The sequence below is a fragment of the Terrapene carolina genome, unplaced genomic scaffold (genome assembly GCF_002925995.2).
Source record: "Terrapene carolina triunguis isolate 2854851 unplaced genomic scaffold, T_m_triunguis-2.0 Scaffold85, whole genome shotgun sequence".
NCBI lineage: Eukaryota > Metazoa > Chordata > Testudines > Emydidae > Terrapene > Terrapene triunguis.
In genome coordinates, this window is record NW_020664436.1 from 10,396,207 (window position 1) to 10,418,493 (window position 22,287).

The following is a 22,287-nucleotide window of genomic DNA, read 5'->3' on the forward strand; positions in this document are numbered from 1 at the left end:
GACCCACCAGCGGCTCACCCTGACAGGCCGGGAGCCAAAGTTTTTCAACCCTTGAAATATAGGGTCGGCTTATGAAAGGGTCATACAGTTTTTGCTATTTTTACCTTTCCATTTTGGGGGGTCGGCTTATAAACGAACAGGCTAATGAACGAGTATATACGGTATGTCCATTTTATGGTATTCCCAGTACAACAAAGTGCATTGTTAATAAAAATTCTAATTTCCTTTGGTGTGGCCATCAAGGCAAAGCAACTGCCTGAAGCAATTCGAGCAGCACATGGATTAACACTTCTATAAATTAAAGGTACTAGAAGATAAATGAGGACTGTTGTCCCCCAACATATGAGGATGAAAGCTGCAATCACAACCTATGCAGCCTGGCAGAATTCAAACACAGTACTTACAGCAACATTAAGAGCAAGAGAGGTTTTATTGGTTAAAAGCTATTGCTTTAAAATAGCAGCCACTAAACTTGCAAAGAATGTACCCAGAAGTCAGGGTAAGAACCCACACTCAGGTTTGTGCTCTTAACCTAATGTGAAGACAAATATCCAGTGAACTGGAAAGCAAAAAGTTAATAGACCTATGATATTTGAAGACAAAACTGCCAAGATCTGATTAGGGCGACTGGCGTCATCTTGGTTCCATCCTTACATACCTGGAGATGGATCTCCTGAACAAAGTGAATCAGAGGGAATATGAAGAAGAGTTCCTAATTCCAATCCAAGAAAGTGGAACTGCCAATGACATGGGATTTTGTTTGACCCTGACATGGAACTAGACATAATGGATGTTATCCTTGATAATAATGAGACCTACCTACAGAGACTACCCTGGCATAACAGATAATGTCAAAATGAGATCTAACTAGAGAGACAGGGCGAGTGAGTTAATATATCTTTTATTGGACCAACTTCTGTTGGTGAGAGAGCAGAGAGACAAGTTTTCATGCTTATTCAGAGCTCTTCTTCAGGTCATTCCAGTAAATTCTAGTCTACACCAGCATGACACACACTAACTGGCCTGCATGGACCCTACTGGCATGCACTCAAAATTCCCCAGCATGCATTAACGTAGTACTGTTTGAAAGAGATGGGACTAAATGCAGACTAGGAAACGTGTATGCTGGGGTCCAAACAGGTCAATTGACACACGATAAATGGTACAGACTAGAATTTACACGCATTGGTCCAGACTAATGCACCATGTAGACAAGCCCTAAATCTCAGCTGAGAATTGCAAATTACAAATTAAGTGCTTTCCTATTAGGCACTGTCACTATCTGCATGCTCATTTTCAGGTCAGTTTAGTACAATCAATATGAGAACACTTCTTAGGCATCTGCACCTGAAACAAATTGTTTGCCAAATGGAGGATGAATGTTCTGGGCACTAGATTCAGCGAATCTAGAGAAAGGTCTGAGCACCTCTGAACCACTTATGCAGTGAGGCTATAAGTCTGGTATACGATTCTCTTGAACCTGCAGAGCTGGATCTTCAGCAATGAACTGCTAAGTATAGAGTTAATGGGGCCAGAAAATGAAGGGTGGTGCACTGCTGGTACCGTATAGTCTGCAGACAAATCTTGACAAAGTTATTGAGGCTACAGCACCCATTTAGTAAGTGGAGTTTCAGAGTCAACAGCACTGACATTGGACCCAGCTGATTTGGACAAACCCTGAGACCTGGGTATTGCTGATTCTGGGTACCTACCCCCTATGACAAGCAGTTTACCCAAATTAACAGTGCTGGATCTTTAGCACCAAATTATATGAATTTAGAACAGATCTGAGGTTCTGCCATTTCAGTTGGGTACAGAATGACTTCCAACTAGTGGTTCACCATTGGTGATATATCTTTGGCACTGGTGGAACCAGGGACCTTAGTGCTTCTTATGCTGTGTGCCGAACCACTTCAAGCAAGTGGCCCATAAGAGTCAATTATACTAGATCTGCACCACTAGATCTCGTCAACCTGAATGGATGCTGTGACTTAATGTCACTTATATTGGTTCTGGATTACTTCAAGCAAGTCAACAGTGCTGAAACCTTGGCATCAAATTCAGATGATCCAGACTCTTTTGGGCATGTTAATGCTGTGTATAAGGAACATTGGGCCACTTCCTCAAGAAGTTCACCAGAGTCCACAGTACTAGATTGTAGGCTCTGAATTCAGTTGAACGTGGATGAATTAGTGCAATTTATAGTGGGCACCTAACAACACCCTGGTTCACTAGTCTATGGCGCCAGATCCTACACACAAACTTAAGTCAACCTGGAGGGATCTAGGGATCTTGGTGTTATGTCAGTGGTGCTGGGACCTCCACTGTGTGTTGGTAGTGCTGGGACCTTGACACTAGGCTTGGGCAGCCAGTTAAGACTGGGGACCATTTAAACCAAGCAAAGGCTCCAAAGCCAGAGATGCACTTACACGTTGCCAGATTTATTCAACTGAGCTTGAGAAGCCTTCACATCAGCAAAGTGAGAGGCACCTCTCACTCAATATAGGTCCAGAAGATATCCGTGCCAGATGGGGATAATTTTACTTTTGTTAAAAGAAATCTGTACTAACTGACAATCTAAACAAAAACAGCCCTGAGAGGGCAAGAGAAAAGCAAAAACTGAGGAGGGAAAAAATCAAGGATACTGTGCATTATCCAAGCTCCGAACACCTTTGGCAGTTAATAAGGACCCGAGGGGCAGTTGGGGACACTGCTCCTTCTATACCCTTGGAATCCTCTGTCAGGGGAAAGTGAGGGAGGGGCAAGTGACCCCCAATGGACAATACTCTTCAGAAGATTCCAGAGCTCACCACTAGGAGTTGCCAATCCTAAGGGGAATATGCAGAGACCATTCAAAGTAAGGCTCTAATATCCTATAATCGACCCCTTTTATCCACCCAGTTCCTCTTTTTTTACTCTAAATTAAAAAGAGAAGGGATCCTGTTATTCCCCAATTTAAAAAAAAAATCCCATAGGAAACTGATTCTCATAGTTTCTAGTCTTATCCAACAGGACATCTAATAATTTGTTTATAAAATTCATATGCTCTAATATACTTCTGCTTCTTATTGTTCAAGATGAGCAACTGTGATCTAAAACAAACTGACAATACAGAAACCTCCCATTTTCTAGATTTGCAAGTCAGCAGATGTTTATCCTTTTGCTTCAGTGCCTGTTGATTATAAAATGCTGTTCTGGGCAGGTATCTGCCTGGAGCTAATTTAAAAACTCAGCCAATTATGTAAAAGAGAGATATTTTCATGAGGAAATGAAAGCTAGCAGCTGAGACTGTAAAAAAAAAAAAAAAAAAAAAAAATGAAATCCATGGAAAGTAAGGCAGCCAGCTCATTCACATTCTGGCTTGAGTATAAATGTTTAATCAAAAATGGATCCAGGAAGTCAGAAGATAAATAAAATTTCTTTGAGGAATCTCTTATTTTTAGGGTAACAGTCCATGATTTTGAATTCCATTGTTTTGTTTCCTTCAATTTCAGATATTTTCTTAATTTTATAATATATAAAAACAGAGAAAGATTAATGTTGAAATTTTATACAAATGTTTCCTCTACTTCCATCCTGCTCCATGATGTGTTTAGGGGTGAGAACATTTAGTTTCTTCTCCTTTCCTCTTCATATGGAGAGGGTACACTGGAGAGGGACCTAGCAATTCCAGTAATATGAGACGGTGCATCTGTGCTCTTCTTTAATTAGTGTGATACCGCTCTTGTGGCCAGTATGCTGCCGGGCTGAGTAGGGATAGTTTTCCACAGGGCCATGCACTGAGGAGTAATTCCACATTCATTACAGAAAAGCACCAATTACAGTAAATACCACTATCATGCTTATTGTATTCCTTTACTAGTTTCAGAAGATTAGTATGCAACTGAATCCTTGAGGCTTGCACAATGCATCCTTACTGGAGTCCAGACAGTTGTTGGAAACATTGGCTCCAACTCATAAATACAGAATATGTTCTGGAAACTTTCAAAGATCAAAGTTTTTATAGCTCCCTTTGTTATTCAGGGCCTGATTCATAATTGATTGAAGTCATTGGAAAAACTCTCATTGACTTTAATGAGATTTGTATCTACCCCTCAGTGAACTCAAATATTTAAGTGCATGAGGTAACAGAAGCAAACCAGAGGCAGCTTAAAGTGAGGAACATCATTTAAATTCACACATTTTATTCATGAAGTAGCATAGTTTAAAAAATATTTCATACATAGCAATTAAATAATAAAAAACCAAAAAGCACAATTTATATACATTAGTCTTTCCTTTTTGGAAAATTAATGTATAGATAATTGATGGAGGTTTTATGTAATGCTGGTCAAATTATTTTGTTGGAAAGTTTTCATCCAATTTTTGGCAATACGTCCAAAAATGGATATTTTAAAGCATTTTGATTTTCTTAACATTTTATTATTTTCAACCTAAGCTTTTTTCTTTTTCCATTTTTTGTTGAATGTTCATTGTTTTATTTGTACTTGTTTATCTTTTCCACTGTCAATATTAACTAGTCGCCTTAATCAAATGTTAAGATTAAAAACTTCAGGTTTTTCAAAAATCTCAATAAAAATATATTTGAAAGTGAAAAATATTTAACAAATATTCTACTACATTTTTGGAAAGTAAATTGCCAGTCAGTTTTGAAATACAGCAGAATGAAATTATCTTCAAAATTCTGTGAACTTTTTCTCGCCATCCCAAACATTCTAGTTTTGAGTGAGGCCAACTCAGCTGAATGTTGTCATATCCTTTAACAACCTCAGCATACACACTAACACACTATAAATATTGCCAAGAAGATACGAATTCCTCAACCTCCAAAAGACTTACACAATGGGGATTGGGTGCCCAGCAGCCTTAGACTCCTTTGAAAATGCTAGCCTATGAGTAGCCTCAACATAATGTTAAGCATCTGCTTAAGCCTTTGTAGAGTCAGGGCCAAAAAATGCATCTCTGCCACCACTTCCTCACACAAAACACTAACTTCTATACTCTGGAGAAAATGGGACAGCCCCAGCTGCTCACCCCCCACCGTCCGGCACGAGGCAGTCACCCTGAGGAGGGCCCCGTCAGGAATCGGTCACCGGAACCTTGCAGGGGGCCCCCTGTCGCCTGTCACTGGAACCCTGCCAGGGCCCCACTGGCTGCAAGCTCCAGAGTCCCGCAGCCCCTGGGGCTGAAGCAGAGAATGTCATGGAGGTCTCTGGACGTCACAGATTCCGTGACTTCCATGACCTCCGTGACATAAACGTAGACTTAAGCATGAGTGTCTAGTAGAATTTGTCCTGACCTACACAAGTCAGTAATGGTCACCTTATCACAATTATGACTCAAAAGGATACCGTTATCTAACAAAGGACAAGCCTTTACAGGCTGAAAGGCTTCTACTGGGAGACAGCATTTGAAATGAATATATCTTACCTTCACACACTGGGCAGCATTCCCCAGGTACCTTAACAGGATTCAGGCAACTCTGTCCACAGGCTGTTGCCACACAGTGAGGGTCTCCATTGATACACTGGCAGAAAGTGCAGTCATCTTCTCTCCATCGATCTCCATGTGCTTGGATCTGACCATTGGCATAGCAGCCAGCAGGGTTATTAACTGGATATACTGGATCTAAATCAAGATAAATTATAGTAAGAGGAGACTGTTTATTCTCCCTGTTATGCCTGGAAGATATTTATAGATGTGCAATTTGATAACACCTTTATGGAGGCTGGCCTTGAGACTCTTTTCCTTTTCTGGAAAAGAACCCAACACATTCATGGGGACTTGGTACTCAGGCAGGTGATGGGTTTGGAGCAGCGGTTCTCAAACTGAGTCAGGACTCCAAAGTGGGTCGCAACCCCATTTTAATGGGGTCGCCATGGCTGGCATTAGACTTGCTGGAACCCAGGGCTGAAGCCCAAGCCCCACTACCCAGGGCCAAAGCCCAAGGGCTTCAGACTTGGGTGGTGGGGCTCGGGTTACAGGCCCCCCCACCTGGGGCTGAAGTCCTTGGGCTTCGGCTTTGCCCCTACCCCAGGGCTGTGGGGCTCAGGCTTTGGCCCCCCTACCGGGACAGTGGGGTTTAGACAGGCTCAGGCTTCAGTCCCCGCTCCTAGGGTCATGTAATAATTTTTGTTGTGTCAGAAGGGGGTCATGGTGCAATGAAATTTGAGAATCCCTGGTCTGGAGACTCAGGTAACTTCTTTTTCACTTACACTTGACTAGAAGATTGAACCCTTTTCTTTCAGGGGCTGACCTTGCCACTGTGATCCATGCTTTAGTCATCTTCAGATTAGGCTACTGTAATATGCTCTGCATAGTACAGCCACTTGGAAATTCAGCTGGTACAAAATGCAGCATCCTGATTGGAAAGAGTGCTTATGACAGGAATCAAATTGCTCCAGGATGCACACAACTCTCAGTAAATTTCCAAGTTATTTTAAGGTATTGGTTTTAAACTATGCAACACCTTAAATGGGTTGGATCATGGTTACCTCAGAGACCACCTCTCTTCCATGTGATACCATGAAAGATGAGATCCAGTTCAGGCCCTGTTTTGACAGACAACAAATATGGATTTCAATTGTGCTAGCTCAATGTCATTAGTTTAACATAACTGAAAAGCCCATTCAATGCTTTTTAAGAAGGTTTTTCAATCATGTTAAGCTAGCTCGACTGAGCTCACACGATTGAACCCACACCGCTTTTGTCTTGATTTTCGTATCTGGGCATGGTCTCAGATTTAATCACAGAAGACTGGGGGCTGGACATTCTCCGTTAGAGTTCCTTGACTATGGAAACTGCTACCTTCCGCAGAGCCCAAATCCATGACCTCCAAGTCACACTGCAAGGATAGTTTGTTCTACCATTTTTTTTTCTCAAATGAAGAAATGACGGTCATCGATGAAGCAGCGTACACAAATTGGAGTTGTTGGTATCAGGATGTGTCTATTATTTTAGTTAGATGGTTTGAATTGTAATTGTTTTTATAAAATTTGTAGATGCCCAGAATGTTAGATGGATGTATATTTTAAAATAAAACTAAATAAAACCAATACTTCAAGTCTCTTGGCCTCTGGTGATCCCAGTGCATTCTGAGGCATAATGCCTGACAGCAGGTAATTTGAATCAAATCTCAAATTCAAATATAAGAACAATTATTGAGGTGACAATCGGGGTGCTGCAGATCCAGCCTGGGGTAGGAAGGACTAGAGTAAGCCTAAGACGGATTAGAGCCTAATAACAAGTGTTGAAAAGTTTGCACTTGTGAAGAACACAAACATAGTGTAAGTGCACATTGGTGTAATTATATTAAAAAAATTGATAGGAGACTGGATGTTCGAATGCATAATATAGTTCTGCGGTCACTAGGAGAGGGGATATCAAAAGGATAGAAAAAAGTTAGGGAGTGTCTATTCCCCAGTAGTTGCATCTATGCACGTACAGATAATCTTCACAGAAGTGGAAATTCTTAGACTTGTTAGAAATATTCTATTGGACATACTCTTTCACCTACCTAGCACCTCTATGTACTCTAAATATAAAAATGGTGTAGGGATTTTTGCCCCAACTTTCAAATACAACCAATTTAGACAAATTCAGCTGAAAATATAGGTGCTGACTCTGTGGGTGCTCCGGGGCTGGAGCTCCCATAGGAAAAAAACAGTGGGTGCTCAGCACCAACCAGTGGCCCCGCTGATCAGTTCCTGCACCTCCCGCCGGCTAATGATCAGCTGTTCAGTGGTGTGCAGGAGGTACTGGGGCGAGGACCAGGGGCAGGAAGAGGCAGAGTGAGGGTGGGGCACACTTGGGGGAGGGGGCAGAACAGGGCGAGAAGAGGTGGGGTGGTTCAGGCGTGGGAAGAGGTGAGGTGGGGCCTGAGGCGGCGCACGGGATGATCACCGCTGGGGAAACCAGAAAGTTGGCACCTCTGGCTGAAAAGATTTTTTTGTTTGTTTGTAAACTTACAAGGAAGAGAAAAACTATTTTGCACCCTTAACTAGAGTAAAGTGGACATTAGCAAGTGAATGCTATAATATTAAAAACCTCATGTTAAGAGACTTTCATTTCCAGATTGTTCTAATTTATATACTATGTAGGATTGCTATCAAATCAGGTTTCAAAACAGTGTGGCCTTCTACATTAAACAATGTAGAATAAGCATACACAAAAATACAAACTTAGAGAGTAAGGTCCTGAAGTATGAAATCTATTTTTTTGAACTTTTGTATATTGCGTGTGTATAATTAGCAAACAGACTGCATTTTGTTTTCTAACTGTTGAAAGGCCAGGAATTTACATTGGTGAGACAAGTTCACCCTATAAACCATCTGGTTAAGTTGTTATTAACAGCCGGTGACCTTAAGACATAAAGTAAGCCTTCCCCTGCACCTTTTGGGACTTAGCATTTACATCAGATTGCGTGCTTAGTCTCTTTTGTAGAAAAATCCTTTTCTCCTCCTTCCTCCCTCCCCCAATTTTGCATAATACAGAGACATACATACCACAATAACATTACTTTGCCCTATCAGGTCAAGTTCAAAGCTTTAACAGTTATTTGCATTACTCTGTACAACACAGTTTCATCTCTTGGGATTTAAAACTCCCCGACCTGCTTCCTTGCATCTTATTTTCTTTAGTAACATGTGCCTCAGGGCATGTTATTGTAGTCGTCATGCTTATATTTGGGAATATACCTCTTCATACGGAGATTTCCCTTCAAAATTCATGCAAATGAATACTACTATTCTACATATGCTTTCCCACAATTAGGAAGAAAAGTATATTTTGATCTTCAGGAATGTACTAAACTCATCCACATTAGCAACAATGCTGATATATTTTGTCCGCAAACACAAAACGGAAAAATATGCATCTCTATTATAATTTTTTTAATTAGAAATCAAAAAGCAAGCAGTAATTCTAGATTACAAAACAAACAATAACAACTCAAACTAGCATTGCATTAGAGATACAGCCAACATTTTAATAGTTAACACTAGCAACTAATAACAGGAGCAAATCCCAAATACGTGCAGAGATACACTTTCCTCTACCCTTAGGTTAAATTCCAGCCCATAGAACATTAAGGCTGCAAAGTCAAGCAGTCAAGTTATTGAACATCAGATTTTTTCCGCTTTGTGTGGGTATTCATTATAATAAAATTGGATGCAACTTTGAGCGACATGATCACACAGTACTTTTTTAAAGGACATCGGTTTCATTCAGTCACAAGATGGTAAATAAGCAAAAATCTTTAAAAGAAATATGAATGTTTTCTTTTGGTCAAGGCACTGGACTGGAATCTCAGGACTGCTAAGCTCTTTACATCATTCTGCCCCAAAAACTTTTTATACAATGATGGCCAATACTATCAAAATGCACAAACACAAAAGAGGCAAAATTAAGGCTGCCCAGACAAGCTTAATTCTTAACTTTTGAGGTGTCTTTGCAACCATAATGTTCTTTAAACTTACGTGTGTTTTATGTCATTATTTAATTTTCTTACCCCAAACCAATACAAACCATACTCATTGGAAAAGAATAAGGAAATCTCTTCTCATAAAACTCTATAGGTTGGATTGTGACTAGCCTTTATACAAATGCAGAAGGAGAGCACCGAGAGGTCTCACACAAGAAATGGATGTATAGAGCAAGCCTTGCATACTCGGGGACAGTATATTACACTCCTTGAAGGGGTGTAACAATCGCCACACTCCTCCTTGCTTTCAGAAAAATTCTGGAAGAATTACGAGGCAGAAATCTTTCTGCAGCGTCTGCAAGATTGGTAGGTGCCTGCACCACTACTTGTGAGCTTAAAAGTAAATGAAAAGAGCACGGAGGATCCATCAAGAAACACAATTCAAATCTTCAGGAAAATGTAAGTAGACAAAATAAGCAACTGTAACGAGAAAGGAAACACTGAGGAAAAGAAAGTCCACAAAAAATTCACAACACTCAGAATGGAAGAAGCAGGAAAAGAGGAGAGAGAAATACAAGTAATGATGTGTAATGTCTGCACCAATTGAGGAAGAAAGTATTTAATTGATGTCTTTCTAGCTTCTATTTAACATACGCCACTTTGGAAATTCAAAAAGAAATGTTATCATACAAGCAACGGAGACAGCTAACTTTGAGGTGTGTCATTTGGACAGAATTTGATTTATTAAGATAGGGGTTGTAAGAGGTTTTATATCCAATTGCAACAGAGTGCTGGAAATGAGCAACTGAACTAGCACTCTGGTCACTGTTTAAACAATTAGTCCCCCCAGACAGCCTGATTAAGGAAGTTCCTGATTACCAGATCAGATTGGGGACAGGTAAATTATGAGCTAATTAGCTATTAACAAGGAGACTGGATAAAAGAGCACCAGAAGGAAGTGCACAGTGGAGGACAATCAAAAGAGAGAGAAAGGCTAGCAGGGCCTGATAAAGGGAGCTCTCTGGGTGGAGAGACCTTTTCTCACCTCCACCACCTGGGTAGAAAAGGTAGTTATGCTGAATGTCTGTGTAAATAGTATGGCCGCATGAGTATGTAAAAGGTGGTGAGACGAAGCACAGTAAATAAAGTACAGGGTGATATCTCCAAAAGGAAGATCAATGAACAATGTATGACAGCAAAGATGACAGGAGCAGGGCATGCCCCATCACACCAAGAGAAGTAGTAAAATTATAATCAGCTCCTTGATTTTCACGTGGCACTGCGTTGCATCCCGGCTGTATCCTCTCTCCGTCATGGCTTTTGAGATCTTTTCGTAGATCTTCGCATTCCGTCTTTTCGCAGCTCCGAAAGCACAGACTCATCGCCCCACACAGCGATCAGATCCAAGACTTCCCGATCAGTCCATGCTGGGGCCCTCTTTCTATTCTGCGATTGCATGGTCACCTCTGCTGGAGAGCTCTGCATCGTTGCCAGTGCTGCTGAGCTCGCTACGCTGTCCAAACAGGAAATGAGATTCAAACTGGCCAGACAGGAAAAGGAATTCAAATTTTCCCGGGGCTTTTCCTGTGTTGCTGGTCAGAGCATCCGAGCTTGGACTGCTGTCCAGAGCGTCAACAGAGTGGTGCACTGTGGGATAGCTCCCGGAGCTATTAGCGTCGAATTCCGTCCACACGAACCCTAATTTGACATGGCCATGTCGAATTTAGCGCTACTCCCCTCATCGGGGAGGAGTACAGAAATCGATTTAAAGAGACCTCTATGTCGAAATAAATAGCTTCGTTGTGTGGACGGGTGCAGGGTTAATTCGAATTAACGCTGCTAAATTTGACATAACCTCTTAGTGTAGACCAGGCCTCAGAGAGAGCCAGCCACCTAACCTCATCCAAAGGGACACAACTGAGTCAAAAGGGATGTACAGAAGAAAGGAACAAGTAATTGGCTTGTCAGTTACTGAAAAGCCAGAGACCATACTTCCCTGACATGAAGATATGGGAGCCATGCCAGAAAAGGAGGCATATAAGCAGCAAGCCAGACCAATGTCAGACAACCAGGCAAATGAAGCAAGAGCCTGACTGTTGTATCAGACAAGGCCAAATTAAAAAACAGCTGAGACTAAAAACCAAACCTGAGAGACGGTTATTGTTTGTTTTGTAATCTAGAGTTGTTCTGCTGACAACTGTCTAATCACTATCTATTGTATCCGGTCTACCAGGAACCAGCCACGCCAAGAGAATTCCATTTGAAGTATCCGATATCCTAACTCGCAACATCTAAGAGAAAATAAACTAATTCACTTGGCAGTCCCATTCGCAGTGTCTCAGATGAGGAAAAGTAAAGCTGATTTTTTTTAAAAGCAGTCTAACATACTGAACCATTTGTCAGAAAAACTTGCTGACAAATGACGTATCATCAACTTTTCAACAAACATGAGAGATCATGGGCCACCTTCTTTGTGGTGTAACTATGGCAGAGAAGTTGCCCCTATGTTTGAGTGTATGAGAGTCATTTAGATACAAGTGATCAACATACCATAAAATCTCCAGAAAGAGAGGTTTCCACATCATTAATCAAATATTGTTTAATTTCAATTGACATATATATTTATATTTATAAAGGTCTAATCCTGGAAATTTTAGGCATACAAGCAGTCCCACTGAAGCAAAAACCCCATCCACTTAAGGCAGTGGTTCTCAGTCTTTCCAGACTACTATACCCTTTCCAGGAATCAGATGAGTCTTGCATACCCCAAGTTTCACCTCAATTAAAAACTACTTGCTTACAAAAATCAGATATAAAAATACAAAAGTGTCACAGCACACTATTACTGAAAAATTGCTTACTTTCTCATTTTTACCTTATAATTATAAAATAAAATCAATTGGAATATAAATATTGTACTTACATTTCAGTGTACTTGATGCCTAAGCCCCGCCACCCAGGGTTGAAGCATGTAACTTAGCTTCGTAGGGCCCCCTGTGGCATGTGGCCCCAGGAAACTGTCCTGCTTGCCACCCCCTAACGCCGGCCCTGAACTTGTGACTCCCCTAAACCTGTCCCACAAAGCCTATCAGGGTCATGATCCCCAGGTTGAGAAACACCGAATAAGGCAAATATCTAGATGAGTTAACCTACCTCTGGGTTGGTTAACCTCTGCGTACCCCTGACTGAGAACCACTGAGTTAAGAGAACTACTCATGTGAGTAAAAAATACACACTCTGTTGAGCAATGGTTACATAATTGATCCAGAGTTAACATTGAAAGAGTATGTTGTCACATGCAATATTCAGTGCTCTCCAGGCTGTAATTAAATACTTGACTATATCTTTAAATACCTGGAAAACCTGCAGTCAGTTAAATATTTCTACCTAAGTAACAACAGCAGCAACATTTAACTTTTATAGCCCCTTTCTTCTATAGATCTTAATGTACCTTAGAAACGTCACTGAATTCATCCTTATACCACTAGTGTGATGTAGGAAAGTGAAAAATCCATATTTACAGACGGAAAAATCAAGACACAGGAAGTTTAAGGGACTTGCCCAATATCACACACTAATTTTGCAGCTGAGCTCAGAACAGAACCCAGATCTCAACTCTTAGGGCATGTCTATACTACTGCTTAAACCAATTTAACTTATGTTGCTCAGGAGTGTGAAAAAGACACCTCTCCCGAGAGACGCAAGTTACAGCGACCTAAGTTCTGTTCACACTGGCGCTATGTTGGCAGGAGATGTTCTCCCGTTGGCACACAGTCTTCACCAGATGCAGTGCAACTGCGCCAGTGTAGCGCTTTTAGTGTAGACCTGCCCTTAGTCATAAGCATGTGTATTAATAAATTACAAAATAAGAACATGTCACAAAAGACAACGACAATATACATTCACATCCTACAACCACGAAAAACCCCTCAAACAAGCCAAAACAAACCCACCAATCAGAGCAGGACAAACTGAGGAGTCTCACAGCATGCTCTGATGTTCAAGAAACATGAGTTTCTGTCAGATCAAAGGGAGAAAGCCATCTCCTTGCTGAAGGCCCTCCACTGAGAATGCTCGTCTCCAGCCTCCTCATGTATAAATCTGGACACGGTTAGATTGAGCATCCTGGCTTATCTCACTTGCTCACAAGTGATCTGAAAGAAACACAAGACCTAAACCCTAAGGACCAAACCAATACATATTGAATATACTGAACACTTTAGCTAAGGAGCAGCTGCTCAAGCTAGGCAATTCAGAACTCATCTGGATCAACTCCTCTAAAAGCGTAATGGAAAAGGAACCAGGTTGGGGCAACCCCCCCACCCAATAACTCAAAGAGCTCTCTCTCTGCTTCCTGATCTCAACAAACTCAAGTTTTGGCAGCTTCAACCACCTAAGAGTGGTAGCCGTCCTTGGAGACATGGCTGGCAAAGGATGCGTCAAATATTTTCTTGTCCCAATGCTCGTGCAAGCCAGAGGTTAATGTGAGACTTCCTATATAATCCTTTTTAGGCCAATGAGACTGTCACCCGAAGTGACAGAGATCACAGCAGCATGGCATGCAGAGAAGGCGGCTGTCAAGAGGAGAGAGAGAGAGCAGCCCCCTCTCAGACTGGGTTAGACTGTTACCACAAGCATTCCATATGCCTTCCCAGTTCGGAAATAAACTGCCATAAATGCAAAGCAGAGATATCCATGTCATGCTCGACGGGAAGCAGAAGGAAGTCTGGGATTTTTTTGGGCAGGGTGTTAATTAATGGGAGACTTCTGCAACAGAGCAGTCCTTCTACCTGTGTGGATACGGAATCAAGGAGCAGCGTCCGCAATACAAGGCCTTCAGGAGGAATTAGGACATTTTTAATTATTATGGTTGTGCTTGTACCCAGCATGAGATAGCTGTGGCTAGAGTGGAAACAATGGTAGCCCTGCATCAAACCCAACAGCCAGCAACTGTAGAAGATAATTTGGATAAAAAACCACTATCTATATATTGCCAAGACTTTAGAAGAACGACAAAATGCAACAACGCACACTGGCTCTGAGTGCTCATGACCACATAAAAGACAAATAAAAGAGAGCAGCTGTAATAAGGGACTATTAAGAAAGAAATTACCTTCACAGACTGGACAGCACTCTCCTTCTGGCACATAGTACCTGTCGCAGTGCAGCTCGCCACACTGGGCTGAGAAACAAATCGAGACGCCACCTTGACATCGACAGAAACGACAGGCATCCATTCGAAACATGTCTCCATCATAATACTCCACACTGTTAAATATGCAAGCTGGTTTCACTTCTGAAAGTAGTAAAAAGAAAAAAAGTGGATTTTGTAGTTTTAAATAATTTTACAAACACAACCAAAGAAGAATTCTCTCTCATAAGAATATCTGCCCCTAGCAAAAATACCAAAAATCCCTGGTGAAAGGCTGTGCTAAAAAAAGGAAATTACTATCTTAAAGTAATTTAAAAATGTGAATTCCAAATATGGCCACCCATTTATTATTTTTATTACTTTACAATGAAAAAGCACCCAACTCAAAGGTTTTGAAGCTCTTAAGAACCCTTTTAAAAACCAAACATATGCCCAACAATTATCCAAAGACCAAAATTACCAGCAACTACATTTAACCTTGACCCCAGCAGAATCTCCACTAGAACCAATGCCACGACTACCCATCACCCAACTCATTATAGGCAAAGGAGAAAAGATGAACTCTGCAGCCCACTTTGAAGGTTAAACTCATACTGCTGGTGACACAAAGTGATACAGAGACAGAGAAATTAATGTCTTTTTTAAACAAAGCTTCCCCCCCCAAAGCAATTATTTTTCCCCTATAGTTTGTGATCTTTCAAATACATAAACTATTTGAGAGTCTGTTTCTTCAATGGGAAGACAGTTAAATACTATTCAAAAATGTTCCCAGGGCAGCAAGATTATTTATAAACAAAATTCTGCACCTTTATAATTCAAGTATTGACTAGAATTAAAATTTACTTATCCCTCTACAATGGTGTTGATCAGTTTTTTCTAGTCTTGCTTAGTTACAAGTTATCAGTACTACCACCTCTCGTGATTTTATCACAACTCTGCTTATGAAAACATGAAAGGCTGCCAACTGACAAATTTTCCTTTATTTAAAATGACCACCATTTCCCATTACTGTCAACAAGTTGGCTGCTTTTTCCTTCCAGTCTATCTGCATGTGGAAGTGAGGCTGCACATAATAAAGTTGGCTGCCACCCTCCCACAGTTTTCAATGAGATTGATGCCATGCTCACAGCCAAAGTTGCTGCCACTTTATGGTTCAGGGGCTGGACAGGACACAGGCCTGTGTCGAGTAGCAGGGACACTATGAACAGTGGGTCGGGAGATTGAGGGGGAGCAAGAGGAAGATTTAGAGGTTGCAGGGAGGCTGAGGGGTCCAAGGATAGTGATGGGATGGGAGATAGAGGGGATAAAATGACAGTTCCCCGAGCTGGGGAGAGGCACGTGGTAGGCAAGGGCCATCTCTCTGAGCAGCCAGGGGAAGGCAGTGCTATTGGACCTTAATTCGCAACGCCTGATCCATAATGTTATTTAATTTTAGATACCATTTAGAAGTTTCTAAAATGTATGAGCTGTAACATTCCTTTCTATCAGAGACCCGCCCACAGTTAGTTTCCCAGTATTACTTGCACCCTAAAAGTTTACAGGTGGATGAATATAAAAATACAAATTAACCAACAACTTCTAAAGACTTTGCTAAACTATAGTTTTTCTGTAAAACAATGTCAAACAAAATGCGTGACTGTATGGTGTAATACCACAATATGAATGGTAATGATCTGAAATGATCCACTAACTCATGAATAATGCTGTGATCCCCAAGTCGTATTAACAAAGCCACTGCACCACTTTATATTAGCACATATTCTGTATATGCCATATATGTTACAGTAGAACTTTTAAATTAACATTTTAGTGAGTTTTAAAAAACTGGAACTATTTCATGAAGAGGGTGAATATCTAGCAACCACTATCACCTCATTCTCAGTTGATGGCATACGTCTTTAGCTCATCAAACTGGTCCACAGTCTCGGGGTCCTTCAGGATTCCTCATGTCTTCTGGACACAGACACAGACACGCACACGCACACTCTTCTATTTACAATTTCCCCATCTTACCATACATGAACCTGGCTAGAATGATGTACAGCTTCATAACCTACAAGATGGACTACGTCAACTTAACATACATAAAGCACTAGTAGATGAAAGCCCATACTATCACATGGGTGTGGCATTTGGGCCAAGTAATCCATAATCTCTAGTCTCTCCCTCATCCAACCAATAAAATTGTTGCATGCACCTTCGCTGTACAGTAATGGTGGCAATTCATGGAGTTACCTCTGATATAAAAATGGTTTCGAGCTCTTGGGATGGCAAATATGCATGCCTTACTGTAGCTGTACACTGCATGGGTGTAATTTGCAAAGTCAAAATAGCTGTGAATTTAAAACAATGGATAACGGATCATGAATCCCAGTGATCCTTGAACATCGCGATATTCTAAACAAAAAGAGGTCTCAACCATGCTTGCAGCTGTTTCCATCGCTTCACATTGCAGCCTAGAATTTCTGAGTCAGTGACATACAGATAGGTGACAATCCTGGAATCTTAAATAAGTGATCACCTCAAGTTTTAAAAGAGCTTCAGTTAGCCCAGAATACAGCAAGCCCACCTCCTTAGCCACCAAGATCACATCACCCCAGCTTTGTTCTCAAGACTGTCCCCTGGGACAAACTGAAGGTAAGTTTTGGCCTAACTATCTTTTGTGTGTGTATGTGTGCACGCGTTTGTATCATATAATTAAATTAAAATTTAGAATTGGCAGGTTTTTGTAGAAAGCAGTAAAATTAACAAAACATCTTAAATTGTGAGGTTAGAGATTTTTTTTCCCCTTCATTTGCCTCTAATATTAAGACAAGTTTTCTTTAAAATTTTACTGCATGTCAGTGACATTTTAAAATATCCCCAACTCAGGTGTCTATGATCAGCTCCAGTCTCAAGGCATGGGTAGGACTGCTACTGTGAAACCTGGAGGTTGAAGCAGGTTCTCTTAGCAATTCTGATGTTTAGTTTATATAGGTCTGTTTCTCTGTCTTTAAGGCATATTATAAAAAACAGAGAAAGGGAGAGATCAGAAGAGGAAATATCATAAGAGCTATTGTGTCCGGGAAACTAGCTATGACCTCATTAGAAAGCGATTCACAAACATTTGTGAAATATTACAAATTGTATGTACTCTGAGCTGCTAGTTTAAAAACTGTTGCTTGAAAAGGAGAAAGTGCTAATAATAAAAAAGGTCTTTAATCTATTTGTTCATTATTTCATTGTTTCTGAGTGTAGCTAACCAGACAGTCTGCAAGTCTGACTAGGACAGCAGAGAAATTCCCTGTCAAGAATGTCTAATTACTGTTAAAAGGCACACAAAAACAAAACAAAACCCTATATCAAACAATAATTGTAATCTTGAAAAAAGACGATAAATTTCCTTAATGAAAAAAAAATTGGAATAAATATCTCACTATGAATCTGCATCTTTGCACCATCAGGATTTGTGACAGGATTTATGTGTATATAATTCTTAAGGCTCTGAGTTAGCCATAATATATTTATCATGAAGTAATTAAGATATAGAGGCAGAATGATTTGAATAGGGCAAACATTTTCTTTAAATTAAAAATGTACTTAAAACGTTCAGTTTCAAATATATCATTGTGCCCTTCACTGCCATGATACCTCAGCCACAATGAGGCGGCAACAGCATTTATTATGAGTTGTATTACCATAAAGCCTAGGAGTCGTAGTCATGGATCAGGACCCCGGAGCATGGGGTCCTCCATGAACTTATCTAATTCTTTTTTGAACCTAGTTATAATGTTTGCCTTTACAACATCCTCTGGCAAGGAGTTCCACAGGTAGACTGATAGTTGTGTGAAGAAGTACTTACTAATCTTAGTTTTAAACCTCCTTCCTATTATTTCACCCCTATTTCTTTGGGTGGTCCCTGGTTTTTGTGTTATGTGAAAGAGTAAACAACACTTCCTAATTCACTGTCTCCACACCACTCATGATTTTCTAGATGTATATCATATCCCCACTTAGTCACCTCTTTTCCAGGCTGAACAGTCCCAGTCTTTTTAATCTCTCTTCATATGGAGGCGGTTCCATACCCCTAATATAATTTTTGCTGCCCTTCTCTGTACTTTTTCAGTTCTAATATATCTTTTTTGAGATGGGGCAACCAGAACTGCACACAGTATTCAAGCTGTGGTGTACCATGGATTTATATAGTGGCATTGTCATATTTCCTGTCTTATCATCTAGCCCTTTCCTAATGGTTCTTAATATTGTTAGCTTTTCTGATTGCCACTACACACGGAGCAGATGTTTTCAGAGAACTAATCACAATGACTCCACGATCTTTCTTGAGTTGTAACAGCAAATTTAGACCCTATCATTTTGTACATATAGGTGGGATTATGTTTTCCACTATGCATTACTTTGCACTTATCAATACTGAATTTCATCTGCCTTTTTGTTGCCCAGTCACCCAGTCTTGTGAGATCCCTTTGTAACTCTTTGAAGTCATCTTTGGAGTTAACAATCTTGAATAATTTTGAATAGTGTGCAAATTTTGCCACCTCACTGTTCACCCCCTTTTCCAGATCATTTATGAATATGTTTAACAGCACAGGTCCCAGCACAGATCCTTGAAGGACCCTGCTATTTACCTCTCTCCATTGTGAAAAGTGACCATTGATCCCTACCATTAATAGAGTGTACTTGAACTTTCAGAAAGCCTTTTTTAAAAATCAGCACTATATTAGCTATCATCCAGTCATCTGCAACAGAGGCTGATTTAAGCAAAAGGTTACATATCACAGTAAGTAGTTCTGCAATTTCATATTTGGGTTCCTTCAGTATTCTTGGATGAATACCATCTGGTCCTGCTAACTACTTCTTGTTTAATTTATCAATGTGTTCCAAAACCTCCTCTAATGATACCTCAATCTGGGACAGTTCCTCAGATATTTCACCTAAAAAGAATGGCTTGGGTGTGTGAATCTCCCTGACATCCTCTGCAGTGAAGACCGATGCAAATTAATTTAGCTTCTCCACAACAGCCTTGTATTCCCAAGTGCTGCTTTAGCATATTGATTGTCCAGGGGCCTCAATGATTGGCAGACTTCCTCCTTCTGATATACTTACAAAAACTAACAGCAACATTGTTTTAGTCTTCAGAAGGCTGCTCTTTAAATTCTTCTTTGCCCTGCCTCATCATACTTATACACTTGAGCTCCTGGCATTTATGCCCCTTTCTATATTTTCTTGACTAGAATTTGACTTTCAGTTTTTAAAGGATGTCTTTTTGTCTCCAACTGCCTCTTATTCTATTGTTTAGCCATGGTGGGTGGGTGGTGGGAAGAGGGAGTTGGTCCCATCACTGGGTGTTTTTTTTTTTGTTATTAGGGGGTTTATACTTAGTTTGAGCCTGTACTATGGTAGGGGTGGCTCTATATATTTTGCCGCCCCAAGCACGGCAGTCAGGCGGCTTTCGGCAGCATGCCTGCGGGAAGTCCGCTGGTAATGCGGATTCGGCAGCATGCCTGCAGGAGGTTCGCCGGTTCCACGCCTTTGGCGTACCTGCCGACGAATTGCTGCCGAAACCATGGGACCGGCGGACCTCCCGCAGGCATGCCGCCGAAGGCAGCCTGTCTGCCGCCCTCATGGCGACCGGCAGGCAGCCCCCCATGGCTTGCCGCCCCTGGCACGCGCTTGGTGCGTTGGTGCCTGGAGCCGCCCCTGAATATGGTGCATTTAAATAGCTTCCATGAAGCTTGCAGGTATTCATTCTTGTGACTATTCCTTTTAATTTCCATTTAACTAGCTCTCTCATTTTGTGTACTTTACCTTTTTGAATTAAATGCTATTGTGGTGGGTTCTTAGGTATTTTCCCCCCTACGAAGATGTTAAATTTAATTACATTAGAGGTGCTATTACTGAGTGGTTCAGCTATATTCACCTTGTGGAGCAGATCCTGTGCTCCACGTAGGACTAAATCAAGAATTGCCTCTCCCCTTGTGAGTAGCAGGACTTGCTGCTCCAACAAGCAGTCATTCATTGTGTAGAAGTTTTATCTCTGCATGTACTCAGTCAATAGGAGGATAATTAACAACCCCCATTATAATTGGGTATTCTGTTTTGTAGTCTCTCTAATCTTCCTGAGCATTTCACAATACCATCACCATCCCAATCCCAATCAGGTAGTCGGCAATTTATTCCTAGTACTATATTCTTATTATTCAAGCATGGAATTTCTTTTCATAGAGATTCTGTAGTACAGTTTGATGGCAGTTAAAGTCATGTTTGCAGGTAACAGCACCTAGATATAGGTGCTGAGGAGAAGAGGGGGGATTTTTTCCTCTCTCTTTTTAATAAGATAGGGAAAGCCAAAACATGCTTATATTGGGAGGGCAAGGAACCTGATGAGATTGAGATGCTGAGAAGGGTGAAGGGGGGTGGGGAGTGAGAGAAAAGTTGTGGGAGATAAGAAAGCAAGAGGGGATGGCATCACTTGGGCAGGAGGTGGAGAAAAGCAAGGAGGAATAGTGAGTAGGGAGTAAAGAAAAAGGGGAAGTGGAGGAAGGTAGTCATATCAAATCTTGCTGTTTTTTTGCTTTGAAGAAATCAGCAAGATGCTATGCAGAAAGGGAGTAGGGGACAAGAGGGGGGGGGGCTTGAGGAGGGAATCAAAGTAGTAAAGAGTTAGCTGGGTTTGTGAGTGTAGGACTTGAAAAGGGAGTAGAAGTAGTGCTGTTTGGCTGATAAGATGACAGAATTAAAGAAGGAAAGAGTTAAGTGGTACTGGAGAAAGTGAGCAAGGTCACTGGACTTCTGCCAGAAACACTCAGCATCACAGTAAAAAGAGTATAGAAAATGGATGTTGGGAATAAGCCAGGAGTGGGGACTGGATGGATGGACCTTGTGATAGAAAGCTAAAAGGCATGTAGTGGAGATGATCAACAGCTGAGTTGAAGGAGGAGAAAGAAGTGGGAAAAGGAGAGAGAAGGCTCAGAGCAGAAGATAATCTGTGGATGCTGATAGTTTGAAAGTCATGGAAGGAACAAGTGGCAGAGTGAAGAAGAGAGGGCCAGTGAGCAAAGTTGAAGGAGATGAAGTGGTGGTCGAAGGGAAGTCAGTGATGGAGAGATAAGACAGGAAGCAGCACTTGGTGAAGACAAAATCCAATGAGCAACCATTTTAGGAAATGGGAGGTTTGATCCATATTTGCAGGTGAAGTAAGGAGATGAGAGCAAGAAGGCAGGAAGCTAGGGGATAAGATAGGATTTCAGTATAGAAAGAAAAATCATCAGGGAGGGATAGCTCAGTGGTTTGAGCATTGGCCTACTAAATCCAGGGTTGTGAGTTCAATCCTAGAGGGGGCCATTTAGGGATTTGGGGCAAAAATCTGTCTGGGGATTGGTCCTGCTTTGAGCAGGGGGTTGGACTAGATGACCTCCTGAGGTCCCTTCCAACCCTGATAGTCTATGATTCTACTCTTGCAATGGGAGGAAGGCAGTACTCCAAGAGGTGAAGTCAGAGAGGAAGGTGGACAGGGGAAGAGTCAAGTGGTAAACAGATAACATGGAAGGAGAGAAGAGAAAAGTCAGATGAGGTATTGTTCAAAGAAAGAATAAGCGGAAGAGGAGGGATGGACTAGAAGTGACAAGATCAGGAGGAAAATAAGCCTACTGCCTTCACTATGATATCTGAACTAACTCCAGAGCAGGGGAAGTGGGAGAAGGCAAGATCACTGCAC

The 22,287-nt window shown here is 41.2% G+C and overlaps 1 protein-coding gene across 4 annotated transcripts in view; it reads right to left on the bottom strand.

The window, feature by feature from the left end:
- CRIM1 (cysteine rich transmembrane BMP regulator 1) overlaps window positions 1-22,287 on the bottom strand; it is a 287,081-nt gene that overhangs the window by 100,251 nt on the left and 164,543 nt on the right. For all 4 annotated transcript variants that reach the window (XM_024209732.3, XM_024209734.3, XM_024209733.3 and 1 more), the window contains 2 exons: window positions 14,535-14,717; window positions 5,431-5,628 (listed from right to left, as the gene is read on the bottom strand). In XM_024209732.3, the coding sequence (XP_024065500.2) occupies window positions 5,431-5,628; window positions 14,535-14,717 (381 nt within the window). The remainder of the gene's footprint in view (window positions 1-5,430; window positions 5,629-14,534; window positions 14,718-22,287) is intronic.